Below are 17,444 nucleotides of genomic sequence, written 5' to 3'. Positions count from 1 at the left end.
AGAGCTACAAAGTCCACAAGACTTTATTTTTGCACGTTGGTAATGCCAAATAATTATGTGCCAATGGAAACGCATTAGAGACCATCAATGATCAGCACGTTTGGATTGTTGTTGTTTTTTTATCTGCTCCAGCTAAACTGCTTAAGAAGGTGGTCTAGTTTACCATTATTCCTAAAAATGTGGTATTAATGCAATCTGTACTAAATTGCTGAAGTGATGCACTATTGATGACTTAATTTATATCTTTTAAATGCTCCTTATCAGACTCATTAAAATATAATGTATTTCTCTGAAAAGCTTACTCTTCAGTGTAATCACCTTATGCGAGTCAATTTTCATTTATTAGTGTTGCAGTCAAGACCACCTAAACCGAGACCAAGTCATGACCAAGACAGGCAGAGACCGAGACAAGACCAAGACTTTAAAGGGTCGAGACCAAGTCAAGACCAAGACCAGTGCAAGTCACTGCATTAAAATACTTGAGATAAAATGTGGAATATGCATATGATTAGGCACTTTGTGCGTGCATGCATGCGTGTGTGTGTGTGTGTGTGTGTGTGTGTGTGTGTGTGTGTGTGTATGCCTGCCATCAGAGAAGTTGATAAAATAATCAAAGGCATTGCAGATATGTGGGAATTTATCTTTGTCTACAAATAAAAGTGAACAAACACTAAGGAGCTGAAGTCAACCTAACCATTTATTCTGAACTGTCTTTCCAATGCTTGCCATCCACTAAACACAATGCAGGTGTTTTTAGTAATAAAATTAGAAAAATTGTTAATGGGAGAAACTTAAACAATACCAACATCATATGCCAAATCTGAATAAACTTGCTCAAATTAATGATAAAAAATAAATTTGTGATGTGCCATCAGTTGTGGTCTTGACCGGTCTTGAAATAAAATTCAGAGTCCTCTTTGTCTGAGACCGTGACGAGACCGAGTAAAAATGCGGTCGATTCCGAGACGAGACCATGACCTTTAAAATGTGACCGGCCTCGACAACTACAACACTACGATTTATAATACATGTTTTTTCAGGGCGGTCTAACCAAAGTAGTGCCTTATTGGTCCTAAACAACTAACCAGAGGTGATAGTGTAGAAGAAAATTTCATAACAGATTTAGGTAGAGGAGGAAAAGAAACCATTGACGCAACCAGACTCCACTGGGGAAGCCAAACGTCTGGCATAGTGTTTTCAAGTTACATGATATAAGCAGATTTTGGTCATATGTTTAACCAGATTATAGAAAGGAATGTGTTAAGTCAGACTTTAATTAAATAATTCTGATATTGTAATTCAGATTAATAACAAACTGAAATCAGATTTTCAGAATCTGATACCACTTGAAGCTCGTGTTTATGGAAAATGCAGACCGTGTTGCCTGTGAGGCATTACAATAATGCAGTCTTGAGGTCATGAACACACGAACTAGCTTTTCTGCATCAAAACAGAACAAGATTTATAACCGAGCAAAATCTCTGCGGTCAAAAAGTGCTGTTCTGGAAACACTAGAAGTATCGTTTTTAAAAGACAAATTGCTGTCAAGCATGACACCAAGGTCTTTACCTGCAGAAAAGTATAAAGCTAATACAGCCAGCAAAGTTGCACCAGAAAGAAAAAGTGCCAAAGGACATTGAGAAAGATGTGATCCAAGTTGCAATTTTTCTCCGTATTTTATGTTCCGTCTCCCATTCTCATAATCTTGTTGTTTTTCTGAGCTCACTGATTTTAGGTAAGTGTGAGTCACAGTCGCTATGAAGGGCTATATATAGAGGCCTGACTACATGCAAGCGCAGCTAAGCGGACGGCACGCAAGCTCTCCAGCAGCTCGGTTTACTTGGAACATGGTACCGAGATTTCGCGAGCCTGAATCATGGTCTTTATGCAGTTTCAAACAGATAACAAATAATGAGTAATGCCAAAAACCATTTAAATATATAAATAGCATTTTTAATGAAATGTAAATAATTTATAGCATGTATGATTTTTCGTGTAGAAAAACTACCTTTGTAGTAAATGCAACTATTCAGAACAAGCTTCGGATATTTCAGCACCATGGACAGCAACACTAAGAATTCACTAAAGTGATGCCAAAGCACCAAACTGATGATCTAGTAGTCAAACTGGTCAGACACATGTAGTAATATCACCATCTGGGCTTTCATCTTTCTTGCTATATGTATCCTGTGTCTCATTTTCAATGTTGGGGAGTGATTAACTAAAATTATAGATGTTTTTTTGCAGTAACAACATAAATAAACAGCTTTCATGAAACAGTTGTAACTTCTGGGTTAACTTTGACAAAGAAACTATTAATTTATAACTATTTATTTCTTTGGGTTCCATGCATTTTTGTTCAACCGATGTACTAAACAAATGTTTCCCCCAATACTACTCTTCCTTCTAAGCACTGAAAGATATGACTCATTTTAATGAATTGTTCATTGCCACGCTTTTGATTTAAAATTTAAATTATTAACTTTGTGTCCTTGAGGAGATGCTTATGTGGCATTTTACACTTTATTGATACAGTTAGCTACTTTAAATTCATTGCTTGTAGCTACTTATTTTTCAAACTATAGTCATGTCACTCTTATTTTAACTTAATTAACCCTGGGCTGCACTCTTACTGTGTATATATTGCTGGTACCTGTTTATTGTGTGGAAATGGCCTCAATCGTTGTTTTCTCACATTAGCCCTCAACTTTAGTCCAGCCATTGTGAAAAGCCTGTGGGCACTGAATATTTTCAGGCCACATCCGTTGGTGCACAGCTGAACGACACTGTCCATACAGAGCTGTTAAAAGATATTACCTCTGCCAGCTAGGAGAAAACTCTTCATTGTTGTGTTTTGTGCATACTCACATGCTGCGCTCTTTGGCATTCTGTGGGTGTCCGGTATTGAACGTGCGGGCAGGATGTGGCTATGAAATCATGTTATTGAAAGGCACAGCCAAAAGCCAATAAACTTGCTGTCTGCCGCATCCAGTGGCTTATATATTTTCTTTAACAAAATGTGCATCTGATGCACATTGCGATGCACTGTAAAGGCTTGTGCCTAAAGCCTTTAATTACCTATGAGTCTAGTGAGATTAATTATGAGTTGGCCTGAATAGCAAAGGAAAAACAGCCAACAAATGAACGAGATCATCTGTATTGTTTAAACAAATCATCTCAGGTGGATACTTAATGAAACTGGTTGCGAATTAATGAAAATGTGTGTATATATATTATATGATATTTTATTTTTATTATCTAGATAGATAAATCTAGATAGAGATATAGATAGAAATACCACGGAGATCAAGGTACCACAGAGGTCGAGGTACTGCAGAGATGCGGTAGCGATGGAGATGCGGTAGCGATGGAGATGCGGTAGCGATGGAGATGCGGTAGCGATGGAGATGCGGTAGCGATGGACATGCGGTAGCGATGGACATGCGGTAGCGATGGACATGCGGTAGCGATGGACATGCGGTAGCGATGGACATGCGGTAGCGATGGACATGCGGTAGCGATGGACATGCGGTAGCGATGGACATGCGGTAGCGATGGACATGCGGTAGCGATGGACATGCGGTAGCGATGGACATGCGGTAGCGATGGACATGCGGTAGCGATGGACATGCGGTAGCGCATGTGGTAGCGATACTGTAGCGATAGAGATACTTTTGCGGATGCGGTAGTGATAGAGATAGAGATACTGTGTCTATAGCGACACTGTAGCGATAGAGATACTGTAGGGATCCTGTAGAGATAGTGTAGCGATCCTGTAGCGCTAGAGATAGAGATGCGGTAGCGATAGCGATAAATAGAGAGAGATGCTTTAGCGATGGAGATGCTTTAGCGATGGAGATGCTTTAGCGATGGAGATGCGGTAGCGATGGAGATGCGGTAGCGATGGAGATGCGGTAGCGATGGAGATGCGGTAGCGATGGAGATGCGGTAGCGATGGAGATGCGGTAGCGATGGAGATGCGGTAGCGATGGAGATGCGGTAGCGATGGAGATGCGGTAGCGATGGAGATGCGGTGGCGATGGAGATGCGGTGGCGATGGAGATGCGGTGGAGATGGAGATGGAGATGCGGTGGCGATGGAGATGCGGTGGAGATGGAGATGGAGATGCGGTAGCGATGGAGATGGAGATGCGGTAGCGATGGAGATGGAGATGCGGTAGCGATGGAGATGGAGATGCGGTAGCGATGGAGATGGAGATGCGGTAGCGATGGAGATGGAGATGCGGTAGCGATGGAGATGGAGATGCGGTAGCGATGGAGATGGAGATGCGGTAGCGATGGAGATGGAGATGCGGTAGCGATGGAGATGGAGATGCGGTAGCGATGGAGATGCGGTAGCGTTAGACATAGAAATGGAGAGTTTTTGAATGGAGTCCAATGTTGCATCAGAAGAATCTAGGTCAGACTGCTTGCTCATTACAAAAGTCTTTCCAAACCTCCGCTCTTTGAGAAAATAGTCTCTGTGTCTCTTTTGCTTGCTTCTACATTCTTCTATCTTCCCCTTTTTCTTTCTGTTATCCTGCTCCTAAAACCACTGTTTAACCCTCCATGGAGAACAAATGTGTGATGTGTATGTTTTTAGGTGATAGTTGTGCTAAAGCTAAGCGCTAAAACTATGCACTTCAATTAACACGTTGCTGATTCTGTTAGTCTCTCACATCTGCTCCAGCTCACAAGTTGTGCTTCTGGATTCTTAAAATTTTGTCTTTAGCTGATGATCATATTATCTTAGAGGGGTGCAGGTGCAGCAGAGGATTTCAAATGCATTACATGTCTACTTAAAATCTGGAGATATTTCTTTGTGCTGTAACAGTGAAAACAGTTTCTTCGATGACTCGATTCGCACACACTCGCATGCTGGGTTTGATAGTGATGGAAAGAGGTATCGAGTGTTTAGATAATGGTATTGATCTTTGAAGTCTGTACCGAATGGCCCCATCTACTGTATACCCAGTATAGGACCATTAACACCTAGCGCAGTGTCTGAGCGCAGACGCAATGTTTCTCTTTCTCTTTGAACACCCAAGCTTTCTTTGCTAGTACATTGTTAAATTGGGCTTGTTTTTCCTTCTTTTTTCCTTTCTAGACAAACATCCCTTTTCTCCAGAATGTGCTGAGTAACAGTCAGTTTCTGAACGGGACAGTAGACACTCAATTCATCGATGAGAATCCAGACCTCTTCAACCTCAAACCAGCCCAGAACCGAGCCCAAAAACTGCTGCACTACCTGGGTAACATTTTAATGAATGATGAATTGCTGCATTGTTCAATGAATCGAATAATTCCAGTGAATCACAGGAAGGGAGTTGGCAGAATTAAACATATAAGTCATCAAATTAGAGAAAAGCTGATGAAAAGTGTTCCCATAATGAGATGTTTAAACTCATTACAGCTTTTATGGCTTATACAGAGCGAATTTAGAGCTTTAAATCCCTGCCAAATGTTACTACGGGCAGTACTGCGTTCAGGAAGTTATAATTTTATTTTATAAAGAGCAAGTTTGGTCTAATGTTTTTACTTTATACTAGATGTACACCAATACAACTTATACGTTGATTTGAAATATTTAACTTCCACAACCCCAAAAACACAAGATTATTATAAAAAGCACAAGCTTTTATTCTGTACCAGAGGTGTGAAGTAGAGGTCTTCTCGGTTCCAAAGAGATGTACGTGCATAATAAACCCTACGTGCATTAATTTTTTTTTTTTTTGAAGAAAGACCCGACCCGAGACAAACGCGTGAAAGTTAGACCTGAGGCTGACCTGAACTAGTGGCAATTTTTTAACCCGACTGGACCTGAATGTAAATGGCACTGACGTGTGTGCATTCTGCAGACCCAAACGCAGCAGCCTCGCAACCAATATGGCGAGCTGCTCCATTTTGTTTTACTTTGTTATCTGACGACGACATCAAGGTAACCCCTAAAATGTACATTTAAAATGTCTGTCTCAACGAAAATGAACCTATCGCCAGCCACACAATTTCGCAAACGCTCTTGGCAAACAGATGAGAGGTTTGAAAAGGACATTGACGCACACACGCGAGAGAGTTCGGGTCTTCGGGTCCGTTCGAAAAAACTAATTCATTTTAAATTACCAGAGACCCGATGCCACTATTATTTTACCCGACCCGTGTCTGAGGCACATGTGAAACTTTTAGACCCGAAGCTGGGTCTCGGGTCGGACCTCGGGTTTTTGGATCTAAGTGGACCCGTGAAGACATCTAGTGTGAAGCATCAGTTTCACATGCTGCCGCATTTAAAGGCGCGGTGTATGATCTCTGAAAGCCAATGTTGACATCTGAAATCACTTAAACAAACAATCCCCTACCCCAATAGAATCTGGACCTTCTTTTGATAGACACGCCCCACACACAATGCAACCCAGGCAACGATGTTAGTAGACACGCCCCTTATTGCTGATTAGCTACAGGTGTGCTTTGGTAGTCGACCTGACTCCCTTTTCCAAAGTGTTTTTCAAAAATCATGCACCCTGCCTTTAACCTCACCAAGACAAATGGCCAGTCAGTATAAACTAAACTATAAAACACTCACATGTCTGTTTGACAACATACCGTAACTGTTGCCATAGAGTTAGGCAACCTAAAATGAATTTGGCATATACCTTCTGTGCAATGTGTCTCCTTCTCTTAAAATTCCTTATGAACTATATAGATCGAGTTTTAAGCCAAGCTCCACAACCTTTTAAGTGATGTGGGTCGCAAAGACTCTAACATGTCTGACTCATCCACTCTTGTGTTAAATCGGCTGAGGTGAATCTGAAGCAGCCTTGACAACTTATGTGTCGATTGCATGTGCTCGTCATTCAGGTCATGTTATGGTGAACGGCCCGACTACTCCGATTCCCGTCAAGGCTAAACCTTCTCCCATCGATCCGGTCATCCCAACAGTACCTCTTGGTAAGCTGCACGCACACTTACCTTATCTCATATTTTCACACACTGTCAGTCTATCACACTCTTACACTTACTCGGTATGAGCTGCCTTTGCAGTCGCTCACTGTGATATTTCATTGATGCGCTGCAGAAGGCATGAGATGGAGTGTTTTTATTTTATACCCGAGGCGGTCATAATTCATACGTGCCCTTCAACCATTCACAGTTACCCATAGGAATGTTAAAATCGAGGTAGAAAATGTTATGATGGTGCGTTTTTTTTCTCTTTCTCTTCTACTTTGGCCGTTTGATTGTTTTGTAAGCATGTGTGCCAGAAGCAGAAAAATCAATAGCTTAACTCTGCTAAAAACTACTCAATCCTTTCTGGATAATGTGTCTATTAAATTGTGTGCCATGGTGTGTTTTAATGTGCACGCTGGTGCTGAGAAAAAATGGTGATTTGTCTTTATATTCCCTCTCACTGTGGTGTTTATGATAATGTCTGTATTATTAATTGGCTCTGTCTGTGTGTGCACTGCAGGTGAGCCACCAGTGGGTTTCAGGGATGTGTTGCTGAGAGAGGGTCCAGATGGATTTGCGAAGGCGGTGCGTGCCCACCGGGGTCTGCTGCTTATGGACACCACGTTCAGAGACGCCCACCAGTCCCTCTTGGCCACTCGCGTACGCACTCACGACCTCAAGCGGATCGCGCCGTTTGTGTCTCACAACTTCAGCAACCTCTTCAGTGTGGAAAACTGGGGAGGTGTGATGCTTTTCTTGTCACGTTTTTTTCTCGCTTTTTATCCTTACCCTACTCCTTGGCATAAATCTCTCTCTTGAATTCTATTAGCTTACCCAGACTATCACTGACTCACATTTTCCTTCATTCCGAGTGAATGATCAAATACCCATAATGCCAGGGTCATAGCCTTGGCCCAGCCTTCCGCAGCAGGAATATTCACGTATAATCCTGCATTAATAAAATAGCTGAATGACACCGGTGCAGTGGATTTACAGTAAATGTCATGCTTGAATTCATTGTATGTTGAGTTTTTTTTTAAATATTAAAGTATGGAAATGTATCAATAAGCGCTTTTTATAAATCTATTTGATCTATTTCACTTATGCTGCATATTCTAATCCGTATGTCCCCGTCTCTCTTTCTGTCTCTCTCTCAATCAGGTGCTACTTTTGATGTGGCAATGCGTTTTCTGTGCGAGTGTCCCTGGAAGAGGCTGCAGGAGTTGAGAGCCTTGATGCCAAACGTGCCTTTTCAGATGCTTCTGAGAGGTGCCAACGCCGTTGGATACACCAACTACCCTGACAATGCCGTCTACAAGTAAATAATGTGCTGTTCACACAGTCATAATGAACTTGTCAAGTGTTTCTTTAAGGATTTGAATCGCAGGAAATTTGCATCACTCCACTAACGCTTTTTTGGTGTTCTTGAAGAAGCACTTTAACTGCGTGTTGTCAATGAATAAACTGTCAGTAATTACAGCACACTGATGTACTGTAGATGTCACTTGCGTGTGCAGACGAATGCAAACGTTCAAAAACTTTTAAAGATCACATAACACACAGTTTCAATTTCATCTCATGTTAATCATGGGTACTTATTTAGTAGTATTTCATCCTTAATATGTCCAAAAAATGTTGTGTTGTCAGATTTACAAAAGACAGAACAGCCTTTCCGATTTTTTTTTTTTTTTTAAAAAGACCAAACTCTTAGAAGCGTACGGTTTACGTATGGATCACGACACACGGTTCAGATTTTGCTGATTAATACGCACATTTAAAGGCGGAGTCCACGATGTTTGAAAAACGCGTTGGAAAAGGAGACGGGCCGACTACCAAAACACACTTATAGCCAATCAAATCAAATCAAATTCCGGTTTGCGTATGTGTGGGGCGGGTCTATCAACAGAAGGTCCAGATTCTATTGGGGTAGGGGCGTGTTTGTTTAGGTGATTTCAAATATCAACATTGGCTTTCAAACATCATGGACTCCGCCTTTAAATAGGGAAATTTTATCATTTGGACGTGCTTCAAAGGCTTGCAAATGTTAACATTCAAGTGATTTTAAACAATTTAATCACAAAAAGGTGCTAAAGTGAGCAGCTTTCTGTACGCACAGACGCACATGCTACTGATTTGTGTCCGGTCCAGATCCAGTCAGACGTGATCATCACTACACCCTTCAAAGATCAGGGGTCTCATTTATAAAACTGTGCATGGGATTCTTACTAAAAGTCTACGTATGCACAAAAGCCAAAAATGGCATACTACAAAAAATATTAAAACTTATAAAACAAAGCAATGTTCCCTTTATAAATCACAGGTCACCTGCAGGTGTGCGTACATGAATCATCCTCAGATCCCACCCTGCAAGCTCATTCTTCCATTAAGTTTGTTTTTTATAGATCACAACCTTTGCGTGGGAACTGACGTACGCACTTTTCCACCCCCATTTTGTTGCGCTACTGTTTCTCACACTGTAGTACATTAAAATATATTTGGCAAATAGAGCAATGAAAAACAACATAACGTTTTTATGTGGAGTGACTGTTTATGCTGCACGGTTTGGAATTCGCCCTCCGTCTGTGTGTGTGCGCGCATTTAAGTGCACTCAAAAATGCACACACGGAGAGACGCGTTTCAAAAAGCAAGCAAACTTAAATCTTTCTGTTCTTGACAGGGCACATACCGACAAAATTATATCCACAGTATTCTTTTTCTAATAAAAACATTTGTTTATGTCTTAAGTGTATGAATAGATTAGAGTCAGAAACCAGTCTGTGCTTATTTGGTCTTAAAGAAACAGTAACCTCAATTAACCTACTTAACTCTGTGTCATTATTATTAATCAAACAACCCAAAACAAAGAGAAAATCACTTCTGGAGCTTTAAAAATAATAATTATATTTAATTCATACAATATAATTCATTTGATTTGATTTCTGTACCTACTGTCAATTTTAGACCTTAAGTAATGTGCAACTTTGTTCTTTTTTATAAATGTTTAATTTCTTTATTCGTTATTAGATTTTCCCACCCCTTTTTGCTGGTCCGAAAAATGATCCGATCCATGCCTCAAAAACCGTAATATGATCCGAACCGTGAGTTTTGTGATCCGTCACATCCTTAGTACGGTGGAAGGAGATGAAGAGTAACGAATACAGCACAGCTATATGTTCGTATTGTTTACATTATTAGCACTTATGTGCTGATTGCAAACAAAACACTTTATATTAGATTTTGCTATACTTACCACCTGTTTTTCCGACTCCTCTTTTATTGTTGGGATCGCTCCATCACTCAGTTGTAAATGATTTGCAAATCCGGCGTCGAACTGGGCCTTGTTTGTGAAGAAATCTCTAAAGACAGGTTTACTAGGAAAGCTAAATAAGGTGCCTTTGTTGATTCTTGATGTATAACAGAGTAGTTGCGTGCACTGCTAATGATGAGCGTTCTCACTCTGATTGACATGTGGGCATGCTTTTCACAAGGAAGTGCTGAGGAATAAGGGTCTATGATATGTAACAATGAACCATGTTTGAAATAACTTGTAGGAAAGAGGAGTGAGTTTAGCCCTGAAATACTCCATCACACGCTTAAAGGCGCTCTAAGCGAATCAGTGCGACGTCACTTGTTGTTGATGTTTGAACTGTTTTCAAACAAACGGAGCGTAGCTAACTCCTCCCCCTCCCTCTCCCTTCCGTGCTTTCATGAACGCGCCCAACCCCCACCCCCAAATCCTTCTTGTCGTTTATTGGCTGGAACACTTTGTTTTGTTTCGTGGTGCTAGGTTTGGCCACTGTGTTGTTATTGCCATTTGTGAAGCCTGGGCTGTCTACAGAGATCGCGTTTTTTTACAGTTTGATCAGTGATCAGGTAGCAAGCAGATGGTGAGGAGATGTTTGCTGTATGTAACAAAAAATGTTTTATGGTCTAAAACCGCTTAGAGCACCTTTAACTGCTTATTTGATACTTTGCCTTTACTCTTTAACTGTGTTAATAAGTCAGAATGCATGAAATACCGTTCCCCCGACCCTTAAAGGAAAACCCCACTGTTTTTCAATATTTTCCTTTGTTCTTACCTCAACTTAGACAAATTAATACATACCTATCTTTTTTCAATGCGTGCACTCGTGAATGTGTTAGCATTTAGCCTAGCCCCATTCATCCAAACAAGGATTAATTTAGAACCAAACACTTTCATGTTTTCCCTTTTTAAAGAATGTTACATGAGTAATTACATGAGTAAGTATGATGGCACAAAATAAAACTTTTGTTTGGATCCTAAGGAATGAATGGGTCTAGGCTAAAGAAGCGCAGTACAAAGATTAAAAGTGCACACATTGAAAAAAGATATGTGTGTATTAATTCATCTAAGTTGAGGTAAGAACATAGTAAAATATTGAAAAAATGGTGGTGTTTTCCTTTAATAAATCTAAATGTGACCCTGCATATGATGCATAAGAGATGTTTTCTACACAAAATCATCTTGCATAATGTATTGAACATTCTGTGAGAATATAACCTTGATATTGTTGATATTGACTGAGTAAGGTCACGTCAAATGGCACTTTTCCATTGCATAACACACAACGGTTTGGGTCGGGTCAGCTTACTTTTGGGAGCTTTTCCACTGGGTGCAGTACGTAGTACCCAATACTTTTTTTAGTACCACATCGAGCTGATACCAAACGTGACGCAAAAACACTGTAGATCACTGATTGGTCTGAGAGAATCGTCACTACCAGCGTCATCGCTATAATATAAAAGATTAGCTTTACCTTCGAGTAAACTTTTTGTTATATGTGCTTTACTGTAAGTTCCCAAACTCCCTTTTAGAGATGAAAAACATCCACAGGTTTTGAATCAGGAACACCATACCTGTTTTTTTCCAGACTTGCAGTTTGTGGCAGCACATTCGCGATGCGCACGTCTGCATATATGCTTAAATGCAATTTAAATGAGGCTCAGAGGAGCACGTCGACTGACGCCATGGGTGTTTGTACAGAAACTGTCATGTGAGACAGAGGTAGTGATAAACACAATGTGCAAACATCTATTTGTGGTGGTCAATTTAAATTTTCTGTTGGACTGAAAAATAATAAATTTATGGGAATGTACAACAACGCTCTCATTTGTATGATGTCACAGCAGTAGGCATCGCAAGTATAACGGCATGCCTATAATCCCTCCCACTCCGAAGTGTTACTAAACTCGATGGAAAAAGCTAACCAAGCCAAACTGAGGTGAGCTGACCCGACCTAAACCATAGGGTACTATGCAATAGAGAAGTGCCAATAGATCGAAAACAATGAAAGAAATAAAAAAAATTTAATTCTCCTTATCTCATATTTAGAGACTTTAACCTGGATTTTATAGACAGGTCACAAATGTCATGTCAGATGGTTTTATTATTTTAAAAAATGTAACCTGTATTTGATTCATGACCCTGTGAAAATCATTGTCTTTTGGCTGGGTATCATCTTACATTCTCGCTTGCATCCCCTGGCCCCAGTCGCCATTCAGATGGCTTTTATTTTATAGAAGAATGTGAAGCTGGGGAGCATTTTACTCATTTAATGGCTTTGCAGAGGCAGATTTTCCCAAAGTGGCTGCACACTAGTTTTATTGAAAATGTCTATTACTATAAAATAAGTCAAAAGTCTTGCATAAACTGCAGGGAGAAAAACAAGCGCTGACATTTTAATGACCATACTTTGGCTTAGAAATGCAAAGATAACAAGAATGTTTACCGTTTTAAAGTAAAAGCCCCCACACTGTTTTACTCATCACCATTTACTTAAACTTCCTCTCTGCCTTTGTCAGATTCTGCGAAGTGGCCAAGGAAAATGGCATGGATATCTTCCGCGTTTTCGACTCGCTGAACTATCTTCCCAACATGCTCTTGGGGATGGAAGCGGCCGGAGCGGCAGGAGGAGTGGTGGAGGCGGCCATCTCGTACACGGGTGACGTCTCTGACCCCACCAGACAGAAATACTCCTTGGACTACTATCTCAAACTGGCAGATGAGCTGGTTAAAGCTGGAACTCACATCCTTTGTATCAAGGTGCAGTCATTTGTTTATTTCTGAGCTGTTTGTCTGTTTCGTTAACCTCAACTCTCGCTTGCTCTTTCATCTTTCCTGTTCTCTGCCACCACCTACGCATCAAACACCGCTGGTGATGTTTATTTCTCATTTCTCTTGCCTTCTGTTCCTCTTTCTGTTCTGCAGGATATGGCGGGTCTGCTGAAGCCCGACTCCAGCAGTTTGCTGGTGGGTGCGTTGAGAGACCGCTTCCCTGACGTGCCCATACACGTGCACACGCACGACACCGCAGGGGCCGGGGTGGCCGCCATGCTGGCATGCGCAAAGGCCGGTGCTGACATTGTGGACGTGGCGGTGGACTCCATGGCCGGGATGACGTCCCAACCAAGCATGGGTGCAATTGTGGCATGTACCAGAGGCACTGATCTCAATACTGGTAAGGGCTGTTGTTCAGACTGGGCAGGCAGAGGTTTTTAATGAGATTAAATTCCCAACATCTGATTTGTCCTAAATAGGCATGAGAAAACCCTGACATTTAAAATTTCGTCTAGTCGATTATAATGTCTTAAGGGAGTACTGCATAATAAGGGCTTACCTGATCCTAATTGGACATTTCTTAGCCAGCATTTACATAAAACACTTTGCTGCATAAAAAGCCACATGGGACAGACAGCATGACCTTGAAGCATTGTTTTTATCTTGACACACTTGTAGTGAGATGTTGGTCTTAACCAACACCATGAAATTTCAGTGGTTCAAAATGAGATCATCTAAATTGGCTGTGATTGTCCTGCGTTAGGTGCGGATGGACAAATTGCTTGTCGCCGGTTAGGACACAGTGTAAAGAGTGATTAATTGGTTGTTTTGTCTTCCGTTGTTTTCTGTGCATGTAACAGTTCCCGGTTTTGCAGTTTGCTTTACGTTCCATGATACAGCCCATAATTCATGTTAATGCACATTGTGTTCTCTTCAGCACATGACCTGGAACAGCTCTTCTGCCATGGAAAGCTATTTTCATGTCTTTGCAGATGTGAACAATTACTCCCAGCCCCTGGGCTGTTATGAAGCGCTCACTGCCCAAATGCTCTTCATGGTATTTAATATTCAAGCACAACTAGTAACAGTTTTTTATTAACTGCTGCACCCCATTTCATGCAAATGCTTTAGCTCTTTAGTTCTTGTCGTATTTCCCCCATAATCCAGAAGTGAATGAGGTCACGGAGAGTCAGCTAGAGGAGAATAAAAGCAAACATCACTGGGCTAGAGAGGTAATGGACAGTCTGGGTTGTGAAGAGGAGAAGGGAGAGATCATTATTGCAGGGTGATAAAAAGGCATAGAAAGGGGTCAGAGCAGACACTCATCATTTGGATGTTGGTGGCTGACCTCTTGACTTTTCCTTAATTGTGACATTACTGTGGCTGCTCGTGCTTAACCTTGCCTGATGGGGCTTGTGCCCTGTTGGGCCAACTCGCAGAGGTATATGTGTTTTTGTGGCCAGAGACTGTGGTCACTGTTTAAAGAACCATCTGCCCATGGGTCACTGCAGTAAGCCATGGCATGAAGATCTTTTGCATTACTTTAGGAGTGAGCGATGGCACAAAGGTCTCATGCGGTACTGTAAGAGTGACTAATGACACAAAGATCTCGCGCATTACCATAAGAGGGATCGATGGCACGAAGAGCTCATTCGTTACCGTAGGAGTGACGGATGGCATGAAGATTGTATGCCTTACTGTAGGGGTGATGGCATGAAGATCCTATGCCTTAATGTAGGAGTGACGATGGCACGAAGAGCTCATGCCATTACCGTAGGAGTGACGGATGGCACGAAGAGCTCATGCGTTACCATAGGAGTGACGGATGGCATGAAGATTGTATGCCTTACTGTAGGGGTGATGGCATGGAGATCCTATGCCTTAATGTAGGAGTGACGATGGCACGAAGAGCTCATGCCGTTACCGTAGGAGTGACGGATGGCACGAAGAGCTCATGCGTTACCATAGGAGAGACTGATGGCACAAAGAACTCATGCCGTTACCATAGGAGTGACAGATGGGACAAAGAGCTCATGCGTTACCATAGGAGTGACTGTTGGCACGAAGAGCTCATTCGTTACCGTAGGAGTGACGGATGGCATGAAGATCGTATGCCTTACTGTAGGAGTGACCGATGGCACGAAGAGCTAATGCCGTTACCGTAGGAGTGACGGATGGCACGAAGAGCTCATTCCGATTCCATAGGAGTGACGGATGGCACGAAGAGCTGATGCCGTTACCGTAGAAGAGACGAATGGCACGAAGAGCTCATGCGTTACCATAGGAGATACGGATGGCACGAAGAGCTCATGCATTACCATGGGAGTGACGGATGGCATGAAGAGCTCATGCATTACCATGGGAGTGACTGATGGCACGAAGAGCTCATGCATTACCATGGGAGTGACTGATGGCACGAAGAGCTCATGCGTTACCATAGGAGAGACGGATGGCACAAAGAGCTCATGCGTTACCATAGGAGTGACTGTTGGCACGAAGAGCTCATGCGTTACCGTAGGAGTGACTGATGGCACGAAGAGCTCATGCTTTACCGTAGGAGTGATGGATGGCATGAAGATCGTATGCCTTACTGTAGGAGTGACAGATGGCACGAAGAGCTAATGCCGTTACCGTAGGAGTGACGGATGGCACAAAGAGCTCATGCCGATTCCGTAGGAGTGACGGATGGCACGAAGAGCTCATGCCGTTACCATAGAAGAGACGAATGGCACGAAGGGCTCATGCGTTACCATAGGAGATACGGATGGCACGAAGAGCTCATGCATTACCATGGGAGTGACGGATGGCATGAAGAGCTCATGCATTACCATGGGAGTGACTGATGGCACGAAGAGCTCATGCGTTACCATAGGAGAGACGGATGGCACGAAGAGCTCATGCGTTACCATAGGAGTGACTGTTGGCACGAAGAGCTCATGCGTTACCGTAGGAGTGACGGATGGCATGAAGATCGTATGCCTTACTGTAGGAGTGACCGATGGCACGAAGAGCTAATGCTGTTACCGTAGGAGTGACGGATGGCACGAAGAGCTCATTCCGATTCCATAGGAGTGACGGATGGCACGAAGAGCTCATGCCGTTACCATAGAAGAGACGAATGGCACGAAGAGCTCATGCGTTACCATAGGAGATACGGATGGCACGAAGAGCTCATGCATTACCATGGGAGTGACTGATTGCACGAAGAGCTCATGCGTTACCATAGGAGAGACGGATGGCACAAAGAGCTCATGCGTTGCAATGGGAGTGACGGATGGCATGAAGAGCTCATGCATTACCATGGGAGTGACTGATTGCACGAAGAGCTCATGCGTTACCATAGGAGAGACGGATGGCACAAAGAGCTCATGCGTTACCATAGGAGTGACGGATGGCATGAAGAGCTCATGCATTACCATGGGAGTGACTGATTGCACGAAGAGCTCATGCGTTACCATAGGAGAGACGGATGGCACAAAGAGCTCATGCGTTACAATGGGAGTGACGGATGGCATGAAGAGCTCATGCATTACCATGGGAGTGACTGATTGCACGAAGAGCTCATGCGTTACCATAGGAGAGACGGATGGCACAAAGAGCTCATGCGTTACCATAGGAGTGACGGATGGCATGAAGAGCTCATGCATTACCATGGGAGTGACTGATTGCACGAAGAGCTCATGCGTTACCATAGGAGAGACGGATGGCACAAAGAGCTCATGCGTTACAATGGGAGTGACGGATGGCATGAAGAGCTCATGCATTACCATGGGAGTGACTGATTGCACGAAGAGCTCATGCGTTACCATAGGAGAGACGGATGGCACAAAGAGCTCATGCGTTACCATAGGAGTGACTGTTGGCACGAAGAGCTCATGCGTTACCGTAGGAGTGACGGATGGCATGAAGATCGTATGCCTTACTGTAGGAGTGACCGATGGCACAAAGAGCTAATGCCTTTAACGTAGGAGTGATGGATGGCACGAAGAGCTCATGCATTACCATGGGAGTGACTGATGGCACGAAGAGCTCGTGCATTACCATAGGAGTGACGGATGGCACAAAGATCTCGTGCATTACCATAAGAGTGACAATGGCACGAAGAGCTCATGCTGTTACCGTATGAGTGACGGATGGCACGAAGAGGTCATGCTGATTCCGTAGAAGTGATGGATGGCACGAAGAGCTCATGCCGATTCCGTAGGAGTGAAGGATGGCACGAAGAGCTCATGCCGTTACAATAGAAGAGCCGGATGGCACGAAGAGCTCATGCATTACCATAGAAGAGACGGATGGCACGAAGAGCTCATGAGTTACCGTAGGAGTGACCGATGGCACAAAGAGCTCATGCGTTAATGTAGCAGTGACGGATGGCATGAAGAATTCATGCATTACCATAGGAGTGACAGATGGCATAACGATCTTAT

The 17,444-nt window shown here is 42.7% G+C and overlaps 1 protein-coding gene across 1 annotated transcript in view; it reads left to right on the top strand.

Annotated features, from left to right (window-relative positions):
• pcxa (pyruvate carboxylase a) overlaps nucleotides 1-17,444 on the top strand; it is a 154,959-nt gene that overhangs the window by 118,423 nt on the left and 19,092 nt on the right. Inside the window, exons 11-16 of the mRNA XM_073871229.1 lie at nucleotides 5,107-5,251; nucleotides 6,852-6,941; nucleotides 7,459-7,680; nucleotides 8,100-8,256; nucleotides 12,762-13,002; nucleotides 13,168-13,417. Coding sequence (XP_073727330.1) covers nucleotides 5,107-5,251; nucleotides 6,852-6,941; nucleotides 7,459-7,680; nucleotides 8,100-8,256; nucleotides 12,762-13,002; nucleotides 13,168-13,417 — 1,105 coding nt within the window. The remainder of the gene's footprint in view (nucleotides 1-5,106; nucleotides 5,252-6,851; nucleotides 6,942-7,458; nucleotides 7,681-8,099; nucleotides 8,257-12,761; nucleotides 13,003-13,167; nucleotides 13,418-17,444) is intronic.

This window comes from Misgurnus anguillicaudatus, chromosome 9 (assembly GCF_027580225.2).
Source record: "Misgurnus anguillicaudatus chromosome 9, ASM2758022v2, whole genome shotgun sequence".
Taxonomy (NCBI): domain Eukaryota; kingdom Metazoa; phylum Chordata; class Actinopteri; order Cypriniformes; family Cobitidae; genus Misgurnus; species Misgurnus anguillicaudatus.
Note: the sequence above shows the minus strand (reverse complement) of the source record. Positions and strands in the feature narration are given on the sequence as shown.